The sequence below is a fragment of the Colobus angolensis genome, unplaced genomic scaffold (genome assembly GCF_000951035.1).
Source record: "Colobus angolensis palliatus isolate OR3802 unplaced genomic scaffold, Cang.pa_1.0 Scaffold6, whole genome shotgun sequence".
In the NCBI taxonomy this organism is placed as follows: Eukaryota; Metazoa; Chordata; class Mammalia; order Primates; family Cercopithecidae; genus Colobus; species Colobus angolensis.
The window spans coordinates 21,888,580-21,900,938 of NW_012119598.1; the positions used below are offsets into that span (position 1 = coordinate 21,888,580).

General features: G+C 36.5%; 1 protein-coding gene across 2 annotated transcripts in view; it reads left to right on the forward strand.

Moving 5' to 3' along the window:
- Positions 1-12,359, forward strand: part of CDKAL1 (CDK5 regulatory subunit associated protein 1-like 1) — a 715,588-nt gene that overhangs the window by 324,277 nt on the left and 378,952 nt on the right. For both annotated transcript variants that reach the window (XM_011962766.1, XM_011962767.1), the window contains one exon: positions 1,832-1,935. In XM_011962766.1, the coding sequence (XP_011818156.1) occupies positions 1,832-1,935 (104 nt within the window). The remainder of the gene's footprint in view (positions 1-1,831; positions 1,936-12,359) is intronic.

A 12,359-nucleotide genomic window follows, 5' to 3' on the forward strand; every position in this document is an offset into this window, starting at 1 on the left:
TGGCCATATATTTGAATGTATATGCTATATTAGTTTATATCTCATGTCAGATGATTTGCAGGTCTTTTTATTTGCATGTTTGTGCAGCTGAGATGTTTGGCGCTCAGTTCTTGTGGGAGAGAGCAGCTTGGTATGGAAACATCTTGGAGTTTGAAATCTCACTGGCCTGGATTTGAATCTCAGCTGTTACATGGCCTTGAGCAAGCTACTTACCTGAGTTTTTGAGGTGGATTCTTTTCTCTAAGATGGAGATAGGGAAACCCAACTCTGAAAGGGTTAAATGAGAAAAGGCGTATAAAATATCCAGTAACAGGCTCGTTGGCTCACGCCTGTAATCCCAGCACTTTGGGAGGCCAAGACAGGAGGGTCACTTGAACCCACGAGTTCGAGACCAACCTGGGCAACATAGCGAGACCCTGTTTCTATTAAAAAAACAAAACAAAACAACAGAAAAAGGAAAAAAGAAAAGAAAATATCGGTAACAATGTCTGATGCGCAGTAGGGGCTAAACAAAATTGAGTTACTCTCCCGAGGAAACGACAATAGAATGGTTTTCTCCTTCCCCTTGTTATAGAAAGGGCAGAAAATGTAAAGAGAAGACATATAACAACTGGGAGACTAGAACCTCTATTTGTAAGAGAGGCCACAATTTGCGTTTATTTTAAAAATGTAAATTGCTTAGGAGGAAAAGAGTGTTAGCAGTTCAAGATTATGTGGTCGGTTAAATAGTAAAACACATTTTAAAATGTATGTTACTTTACATAAGGATCCCATGTGAAAATTCTCAGAAATTAAGCATTGCATATTTGACTGCTGAGTACAGTGATTCATATGTATCTTAAAGTCATATATTAATAAAATTACAGATGGGTCAAATTCAATTGTTAAAAGTACTATTTTTCTCAGTATGAAATTTTAAAACATTTGTGTACTGACGGTCTTTTTAAAGCCTTGCTACTCATTATAGCAATCGAATCACTGAAGAGATGTTCCTTTCTCTCTGGTTCAGCGTTATTGGGCCTTATCTTTTTGATATAGAACTATTTTTTATTTTGTAACTGTGTCTTTTATTTTGTAATAATTTTGTTTATGGTATATTTTAATATTATAACAGTAGAATCAATATTTTAGTTTTAAAAAAGACAATTCTATATCATGTCTAAATACTATTGGGAAATATGCCAATTTTTTAATTTTTTAAAGCTAATATTGCCATTCTACTTTTTTTACTTTGATTAATGTAGTCTCAGAGAACTGTTCATTGAACATGCTTTAATATTTTTTCCTGATTTCAAGGAGTGAAAAAAGATTATCTAAAAATTTCTAAGAGTGTATTTTCTTATGAGAATGCTGTATTATCTACTTATTTATTCTTATATCATTAGTTGAAAGTTAAAAGAGTATGTGTCCTTTCTGAATAATATAGTATGTATAGAGGATACCAGAACTTTGTAGTTATGTTGGCCAAAGTAATGTCAGTAGTTTATGAAAAGTAATGTAGGTCTTGAATTTCTTTTGATTAGTCATTGTAAGCATTTTTAAACTTTCTTCCTCATAGATATGTGCACTTCTAGATAATACGTGATTTGTACAGCCATTCTTGAGCAGTTGAAATTTTTTTCAACTACTCACAAAAATTACAAATTTTTGTGCCTGGTAGAGATAAAATAACTCTGAGACATGGTAGATACTTGGTTTTTGAATCTCTTGTATAAACTATGCAAATGTTTCTGAAAGAGCACTTTTGTATATGTTTTGAGGTAGTCCCATGTTAATAAGTATACACTATCTTTAGAAATTTGAGTCTTATTTATTGTTATCATTTGAACAGGTGTCTCAATGCTTGTACCTACTGCAAAACTAAACACGCCAGAGGAAATTTGGCCAGTTATCCAATTGATGAACTAGTAGATAGAGCCAAACAATCTTTTCAAGGTAAGAGTTTCTAGAATTACATGTGAAATTGGTCTTCTTAGTAAATTATGTTAGTCTTGTAAGTAATACTTCAGTTTAGAGACCGACTTCGTTAGTTTTATGAAGAGTTTTACAAATATATCAGCTTAACTAATAAAAGATGTGACCAGATTTAATCACTTAGTTTATTTTTACATTAATTACTCTTCTTTTACTACGCTTCCATTTTCTTACCACTCTAAGGTAAATGATGTATTTTGAACTTTATCACCCACCTCTAGACTCCATGGAAAAGACAAAATTAAGATAAAATGAAATCCATGAGCCTCTGATGTCTGTTAAGATTTTTGTGGACAAGTGAAATACTCAGATTTTTCATCTCTTTCTTTGACTTTTTTGGACCATTTAGAAAATGGAGCTAATTAGGGTTTGTAGACTTCTTTGAAGAAGGTAGGTTTTCATATCAGCCAATAAAGGAGGCTACTATTTTAACAGAACTGTCAGACCAGTAAAGAGTGGTACTGGGGGAGAGGCCTAATGAGAATGATTTGTGTGGGGGGGCCAACTACTTCTGAATCATCACTTGCTGGGAAATGTGATTATCTAGGTCTCTCTCAGCATATAATAAGACTTATCTTTAACATGAGTCACAGTTGTGTGGACATATAACTGCTCAAACCATAAACTTCCTTTTTTGTCTTTGTTTATAGTATGTGCCTGTAACAGTGGTGTGTTTTTACTCCTAACATGAGATAATCTATTGTCTCATAATCTTGCAGGTTAATAGTTATTGGCAATGTGCTTTTCTTTTTGGCAAGTAACTTGGAGTGCTAATTTCAATACTTCCTACTCTGGGCCTCAGAAAGTGTGAGTTCCAAATTCATTTTTTTGTTTAGTCTATGGAAAACTTTTAGAAACATGAATTTGGAATGTTTCTTTTAATAGAGAAAAATATCCCCTTGCTTGATTTATTGATGCCTCCCAACAGTTTTTCTCCACTTGTATATTCTTAGCTCAGTCCCCTCCTCCTTTCACATTCAACTAGTATTGAGAGAGAAATAAAGGAAATTTACTGACTCTTGCTAGTGTTCTCCTTTTAGAGCCAGATTATTGTCTAATCTAAGAAAAAGCCTGGGTGGTTGTCTTTGCTACAGCATAACCAGTACTTCCAAGGATTGTTTAAAAGGGGCAAAAATTTTCCCAGAAACTAAATCTATTTGAAAAAATATTTGCTGGCATTCTTAATTAGTGTTTGTTTTTTCATATATCTGTCAGATAATGGGGATATTAAACATCTGTCTACCAAACACTGCAACTTAGAAGGCATGCAAATTAGTACTTTTTTTTTAAACATCATGCATTTCTAAGTGCAACTGCATATAATTTTTTGAAAAGTCTATTTTATTTTACTTGAAAATTTATTTGAAAAATGTAAAGCTGTAAAATCACCATGTAGAAAGTGAAAATCTCCTCTTCACTTGCTTACATCTATTCTCACCTGTAACTTACGCCAACATTTGGATATGATTGCTTCGTGGCTTTATATGGACACATTTATGAATTATACATGACTTGTGAAAAAAAGAAGACAGAAGTATTACCTGTGGATGGTGTCCAGGTTCTTTGCGTTTTAAACAAACAACTGGACAAAACGCACAAACAAAGCAAGGAAAGAATCAAGCAACAAAAGCAGAGATTTATTGAGAATGAAAGTACGCTCCACAGTGTGGGAGCGAGTCTGAGCAGCGCTCAGGGGGCCCGGATACAGAATCTTCTGGGATCCAGCTACCCTCTAGAGGTTTCCCATTGGCCACTTGGTGTTCACGCCATGTAAATGAAATGGTGGCCCCGCGGTCAGTCTGATTGGTTGTGGAAAACAACCAATCAGAGGCTGACGTGCAGTTACAAAGGTCACACTCCTATGCAAACATCTGATTGGTTGTGGAAAGCTGAAGTGAACTTACAAAGTTACATGCTTATACAAATATCTGACTGGTTGCAGAAAGCAACAATCAGAGGTACTTTCAATTTCCCATCTGTGCTGCAGAAAATATGGGGGTTTGCAAAGGGAGTAACCTCTGGTCCTTTTTTTACTTAGGCTGGAAAGTTTTTTTTTTTTTTTTCCTATTTAGTTCTAGGGAAGTCAGGGTGAATTGGCCTTAGGTTCCCTGCCTCCAGGCCCTATTCTCCTGCCTCAGAAACATAGTTTGTATAAACGGATTATGACTTTTTCTAACAATATCCACCTTAGCTCTGTGATTTATCTTTAGAGATGCCCTCTGAGCAACCAAGTTACAGTGTATTGCTTCTGTAGATCTTTAGTTAGTTAACATTGTCATATACAAGTGGGTTGGACTAGTTAAGGTGAGTGATTCAAATAATATATCAGAGGTTAGCAGTAATGTAGTAGCTATTTTTAGAGAAAGTATTAGAAGATTGCTCTTACCAACATCAGTAAGATAAGTATCTTTTTATTCCCAACCATGGAATGTTTGCAACATGAGTTTTTTCTGTTACGTTATTATCTGTGTATTAGAATTGAAACTAAAAACTAGTTTTTGAACTGGTGAGCTAAATTGTGAGATAACCCAGTGTGTTCAGGAAATGTAGTTGTTTTTTTATTTTTATTTTTATTTTTCTTTTGGTAACAGGGTCTCACACTGTATCAACCAGGCTGGAGTGTTGTGGTACAGTCAGAGCTCACTGTAGCTTCAAACTGTTGGGCTCAAGCTATCCTCCTGCCTCAGCCTCCCCAGTAGTTGCGACTATAGGCATACACTACCAAGTCTGGCTAATTTTTAAATTTTTTAGAGAGACAGGGTCTCCCTGTATTGGCCAGGCTGGTCCTCGAACTCCTGGTCTCAAGCCACCTTGACCTCCCAGAGTGCTGGGATTACGGGTGTGAGCCACTGCGCCCAGCCAGAAAAATTTTAAGCCCTCAAGTATTTGGTGCTTTTTGCTATAAGCAGTTTAGATTTGAAATACTGCACTGTTGCTTGCCAGCCACATGATGTGAACACGGTGTCTCACCTCTCTAAGCTTATGGCTTTCTCATCACTATAACATTTAATGTTTTTGTTTTAAGAATTTGAGATAACATGTATGAAGTAATTGGCTATGTCAATGTTATGAAGAAGAAATATTACTTAAACTAAAATCCGAAGTCAGGAAGAGAAGTCTGATTTTGGGTAAGAGTGTTGTAACATCCATAGCAAAAACATTAATGACTAAAATCAAATGACAGATTTTCTTTTGAGTCTAAATTATGTTTTATGAAAAATTTCTCTGTAGATAGATATCTAGTATGACAGTTACCTTTCATTTTCTAAATTTGAGAAGTGCAAATTCATGCTAAGAGTAGCCTTATAATCCCTTTCAAAAATAGGTAGTATCAATCTATAAGCTAATATTTTTAAGACATTTAGTAGCATTATCTTTTTTCTGCAAAAGAAATTGAGATTTTAATGCTGTTATAGAAATCCTAAGTTTGAACTTTAAAATTGCAAATAATAATTATGAAAGTAAACATAATAGAAGAAATGACTCATTTTCTTATTACGATGACTTTTGTACATTTAGTTATTTAATCATTCAGGTGATAGGAATATTCTTTAGACCGGAAACTCTTAAGTTCTGCATTCTACCATGATTAGATTGCCTGTCTTATAATGAATAACAAACATGGTTTTGTGAAAAGTTACCCTATAATGAAAAACCTAAATATGCCACCAATAAAGGCAGTACTAGGTTTAAAGTTACTCTGTGGGTGGGAGTTAAATTTCCCATCCTTAAAGTGACATTTTCTTTCTTTTAATTTTTTTAATGGCTCCTGTATGTCAGAATTACAAATTGATTTTTTTAAATTCTAAATCAACTGTGGAGTGAGGATTGGAACCCAAATTTCCAGTCATATGATACAATATACAATAGGATCAAATTTTTATTCTGAATAGCATGTTTATCAGACTTTTTTTTTTTTGAGGTGAGATCTCACTGGAGTGCGGTGACATGATCTCGGCTCACTGCAGCCTCCTCCTCCTGGGCTCAAGCAATCCTACCACCTCAGCCTCCTAAGTAGCTGGGACTACAGGTGTGCACAACCACACCTGGCTAATTTTTCTATTTTTGATAGAGACAGGGTTTTGCCATGTTGCCCAGGCTGGTCTCAAACTCCTGGCCTCAGGTGATCCGCCCACCTTTGCCTCCCAAAGTTCTGGGATTACAGGTGTGATTATGAGCATTTTATATTCATAAAAATGTATTTCTTGTTAGTCTAATGCATTAGGAGACTAAAGGCTAACCCAAAGGCAAGGAAACATTTAGAAGAGATTCTGAAATAATCATAAAATCATTCTGAATATAAAATGGCTTCCCACAATACTAAAAATATGCTGACTATGCATTCAGCTGCCAAAAAAAATGAGAGAGCTCGTTAACTTTTGAATGGACAGCACTAAAGTAAATATTTCTATGTTTAAATATAAATGTAATTTCTTTTCTATATAAATTACGTCTGTTTAACTGGTTTTCTGGCATTTATTTTTCTCTCTCTCAACCTCCATAATTGACTATTTTTACCTTCTCAGTGTGTGTTTTATTTTTGAGGTGACTTCTGCATGTGAGTTTAAGATTTACCAGGTAACTTCTGGGTATCATCTCGTTGTTCTCACAGACCGTTGCAAAAAATTCCTTCTCACTTCCTCCCTTCTGATGAGATTGAGGTTTTAAAAATTCCTAGGATTAACAGTGTTTGGGGGCTGAGTTTGCTGGGTTTGACACGGTTGCATTTTAGATATCCAGACAAACATGTCAAGTGGTGACCAGGACTTTGTTGGGGCCAGAATGAATTTACAAGCTAGTGTTTTCTAGGATATTTGTATTGATTTTTCCCTAGCAGCTAATCAATCAGTTTCAGTTGTGTAAGTGATGGAGCAAACCTTTTTAAACGTGCAGAGTGAGTGGTGTGGAAACAACACCTTTCACCGCGCTGTCTCTGGAATCAAAATGTAGAGATGATGGATGAGCTGTTTTTATAGCTATCGTGTGCTTTTCTAGATCTCGTTTGTGTGTTACTACTTTTTGGCTCCCTCATAAATCTGAAAAGCCCCTGCAAGATAAGTGGCATCAACTGGTTATGGAAAGGTAAAATAAATTAGGATGAAATATTCAGAACAGGAAGAAAATTTCTTGATGCCTAGTGATTTTGATATTATTGTTGGAATTTAAAAAAATGGATTCTGTATTTCAAGACTTGCAAAGATACTACCTAGTATGTATAAGGTTAATTATGAAATGCAGCTGTAGTACATTGCTTCCTACTTTTTTAGATAGGAAAGAATATGAACAATATTTGATTTTCTGTGTATAAGCTTAAAATTGTTCAGTTGTACACTTTAAATCAAGTACCATTTGACTGTAATGATGATTATTATACATTGATTTCTACCCAAGATTAAAACGGGGCCAATAATTGCATTCTGTTTATATAGCAGTTAAATTAAATGTCTCTTTAATTCCTCTATCTTTTCATATGTGCTGTATTCAATTGAGAAATGCATGTTATCTGTAGGATTAATGATGCAATTTACATATCAACTTCCAAAAAGGATTTTAGGCAGCTTACATTAAATGATTGTATGTAAAAGACCATGGAAATAAGAGCCATGTTAAATGCTGTATTGTGTTCTGAAAGAGGGAAGATGATTTTACAACTGATGAGTCCTGGCTCCTCAGAGGAATAGCGAAATAGAGTGATTTATATAATCTGATAGGAGTATGTAAAAGAAAGTATATACTTTACCAAGAGAAGTCCACATGTTTCTAGGCACTAAACACGAAGAATTATTTTCATGCATTCTTTCCTAGGAGACACTGAATGATATAGTAGAAATGTTTTTGATTAAAGATAGAAATTGAAGATACATTCTCTACCTAGCTTTTTCTTCTGTTGATTCTTGCAAAACCCAAAAATATAATATTAAAATGTAACCTTTAAAAGACATTTTTTGGGAGAACTAAATAAATGTAATGTACATAATGAACGTGACTTGATCGTGAACACGGTGCCTAAATAGCTGTTTATCAGATACTCAGTTTAAATAAGCTAAGATTAATTGCTGTGACTTCAGGGACTGTTAGCTAAGACTCTCAGTGGCAAAAACAGAGTATAATTTATGTGACCTTTGCCTATTCAGGTCTCTGAGTTTCTGTCAGTGGTGGTTAAACTTTTCTTAGCAACAAAGGGAACCCTTTTTACAAAGGAAACTTGAAAAGGTAGAGGCAGACCACCGTGGTTGAAGCAGAAGTGGGGCCCTGTTTAATGAGGCCTTTCCTCAGAACTTTGAGGATTCAGCCAGGATCTGCTGGTTTAGATTAGTGTTTCTAATTTTTAAAGGTATTGCTGAACACTGCAATCCAGGAGTGGTGAAGGTTTCCTTCAAGGACAAATAGTAAATATTTTAGGCTTTGTGAGCCATAAGGTCTCTGTTGCAACTATTTTATTCTGTCCTTGTAGCATGAAAGCAGCCACAGAAAATATGCAAATGAATGGATATGGCTGTGCTCCATTAAAGCTGTATGATAGGCCAGTCGTGGCTCATGCCTGTAATCCCAGCACTTTGATAGGGTCTCGGCAGGCAGATCACTTGAGTTCAGGAGTTCGAGACCAGGCTGCCAAACAGGATGAAACCCTTTCTCTACTAAAAATACAAAAATTAGCTAGGCGTGGTGGCCCATGCCTGTAACCCCAGCTACTTGGGAGGCTGAGGCAGAAGAATCACTTGAACCCAGAAGGTGGAGGTTGCAGTGAGCCAAGATCGTGCCACTGCACTCCAGCCTGGGCGACAGAGGGGACTTTGTCTCAAAAATAAATAAATAAATAAAAAACCCTGTATGATAGGGGTTATTGATGAAGGGGTTTCATGGTCAATTTTGGGGGAAGTTAATTTAAACAAATTAATCAAGATTCATCGTGGCAGAACTTCTGGTTCTTTGTCTAATATGTTAATACGTATTGTCAATCCATAAAAGAAGGATTTAGCCTTTAAGAACTAATATAGATGTAGACTAGATTAGTGTTCTCAATCTGGTTGTTTAACTCACTTCGCAGTCTTATAAAACCAAAACCAAATGTGTCTGCATCATAACCTTAACAATTGCATCACAATTTCCATGGATGAGGGCTTTGCGTTTTCTAAAACACAGGTGACTCCAGTGATAGTCAGAGGCGAGAACTACAATTAAGAACCACTATTCTAGAAAATTTTTTGGTTGAAGCTGTAAAATGAGCTGTCGCTCTCAATTCTAGTGAGGATTCTGAGGAGAAACCCTGGTTGATTAGTAAATAATGGCCAAATAGGGAAGGTGGAGGGGCAACACAATTGTTGTTAATTTGCTAATACGCCCTAGATAGTGAATGGATGGTTTCAAAGTCCAAAGGTACTTATTTAAGTTAAAAGGCTCAGCTGTTTCTATTATCAACCAAGGCATCACAAAAGGGTGACTGACATTTATGGAGCACTTACTGTGCATATGTAGGAATTGGGATGAAAACCACATGGTCCCTGTCTTTAAGGATCCCCTCCTAGTTTAAGAGAGAGAGTAGCTTGTTGGACTAATGAAAATTGAAGTATGCAAAAACAGACACCACATTTGGGATAACAGAAGTCATTCTTACAAATCAACCAGGTTTCTTCCTCAGAATCCCTCTCACTAAGTTCTTGTTAGCCACTGCTATTGATTATGCTGGGTATTCGGGATGAAATCTACTTGCTGTTCTGAATCCCGAGGCTTCTGTGATGGCGAAGTCTCCGAAAGAAATAAACCAAATGGTGACTCTTTAACTAAGGTAACTATTGGAACTATGTAGCTGTTATTTTTCCATTCATTCAACAAATATTTATTGAGCATTCATTAGAAGCAGTTCTTATTTCTGCTAATAGGCACATGCTTTAGAAAAGGTATGATAACAGTGCATTATTACAATCAATAGTTGATTACTTCTGCCAATGAGGAGGACAGAAGGAGAGGTTTGCTGATAATGGAGCAAACAGCTTATCCTTGCCATGGGAAACAAGGATGCGATCCCAAGGTTGTTACATTTTTTTCATAATTCCGAGTTTTCATAGTTCAGAGTATATATAATCCAAAGTACAGAAAATCTGCTGCTTCTGGAAATACCTTTTTAAATCTATCCTTATGAAAATCATAGTGCAGTCATCCCTCACTGCTATTGGTGAGTTTTAGTTACTTTTTACTCTTTTGTGCTCTATAAAACAATTTACAAACATACAGTTAAGTATAAAAGTTATTTAAAATAATGAGATTCTGGGAAAACAGATAAGAATAGAAAGTTTGGAACTTGGTGGAAAATTGGAACACTGGAAAGTTGGCCATAATCACACATGTGGTATTTCAAATCAAGCAACAGTTTTGACTCTTAGCTTCTTGAACACTTACTGTCTTTGAAGAAAAGTAATACCAGCTTGGCATTAGGTTCAAAAGAGTTTTCACGCAGGGAGTGGTGAGGGATAGAGTAGATCCCAGCAGCGTCCCTTTAACAGTCACTCACATACTATGTTTCTGAGAATTACATATTTTGGTGTTTCTTGTTAGAACTTGCAGATGTGCCGGCCGGGCGTGTGGCTCATGCCTGTAATCCCCAGCACTTTGGGAGGCCGAGGCGGGTGGGTCACCTGGGGTCGGGAGTTCTAAACCAGCCTCACCAATGTGACGAAAACCCATCTCTACTAAAAATACAAAAAATAGCTAGGCATGGTGGTGCACACCTGTAATCCCAGCTACTTGGGAGGCTGAGGCAGGAGAATCGCTTGAATCCGGGAGGTGGAGGTTGCAGGGAGCCAAGACAGCACCACTGCACTCCAGCCTGGGCAACAGAGCGAGACTCCGTCTCAAAAAAGAAGAACTTGCACACGTGTCTTGAAAAGCATAACACCCTGAAGTGATTTCTTGGGTGCTAAGACAGTACAAAGTATGCTACTCACTGATAATCCAGTCCACTTCCAGATTCCACAGCCATTGGGTGCTGTAAAGGACTCCTGTTATAGAGGCTAATAGCTTAGGGGTTTGTACACCGTAGGTCATTTTGTGAGGTGGTATAGCTAGGTCCAGGAAGAAAACATTAGAATTTGTATTTATTTGTGTTTTCTCATTCTTTAAATTTTTCTTTTTTTGTGTGTATGTTTCATATTGTATTTGTTAGTATAGTAGTACATGAATATAATTAATAAGTATACATCTATGGGAATACTTTTAAAAAACTTTTTAGCTGATTCAGAAAGTGATATGTGGAGACCACTGATTTAAAGGAACAAATAGCCTGCCCATTTTCCACTATAAACATAATTCTTTCAGCCAGACGTTTGGTTTGAATAGGGCAACAGACTTCTGTGTTCTCTATCAAGATCCTGAGGTGCCCATATTCTGCTTTGATTGAGTGCAAATCCACCTGCTTTTGAGATCAAATAAGCAAATAATGAAGTTTATGCCCTTTGGAGGAAAACTGCTGTATTTAATGAAGACTCTTGCCTGCGTCTGGTGACAGCCATGCGTCTCTGCTCAGAGGTGGAGAGATACGCTGCTCACTCAGGAGCACGTGTTTCCCATTTCTTCGTCTGTGTTTTAGGACACGGGAAGACTGAACCAAGAGGGGACTGGGGTCAGGCACATGTGGCAGTGTGAATATATGGGTTTAGTAGGTGCGCAATAAATGTTGAATGAGTGGTTAATCTAGAATTGATTATGCCTGATGAAATTCCATGTATGACTTGAAACCCATAATGAAAAAGTATGGAAAAACCATATTTTTTAAGTGGGCAAGAGATATTGCTTAGTTTCAGCTGCTCTTCCAGCACAATTGAATGCTGTGTCTTATGACATGGGCTTGATTTTATAACACCAGATATTTAGAGTTGGTGGCTTTCCAAGATTTACAACAGAGAAATAACTGACTTTGCGAAATCATCTGATAGTTAACGAGTATCTAACATTTTACCAAAAGGGTATGTCCACCTAGTTCCACACTTACAGTTATAAGTAATATATATTTGCTTTGATACCTTTACTAAACAGAATTCTACAAATGATTCTTGTGACCAGGAACAAGAGTTAACCAAGTGTTTGCTTTTACCATTTGAACTGAGGCTGATCTGTCTCTGGGATGATGTTGGAGAACTTTAAAGGCTGCAAGTTGGTTTTGGAAGATTGTTTAATGGAATTTTAATAGCCTTGGAAAGATGTGAAAGTGATACTGCTACCTGGTGGTTTGTAAACCCGACCTTTGTGAGATGTTTTCTGGGCAAAAGTACTACTTTGTGATGCCAGCAGCCTTTATTGATTCCGCAGAGTCTGCAGTTTTCTAACACTGGCTGTCAATTCATTCCAGTTGAAAAATTATTAAATTCCTTCTCCTGCTTGTGTGGATATTA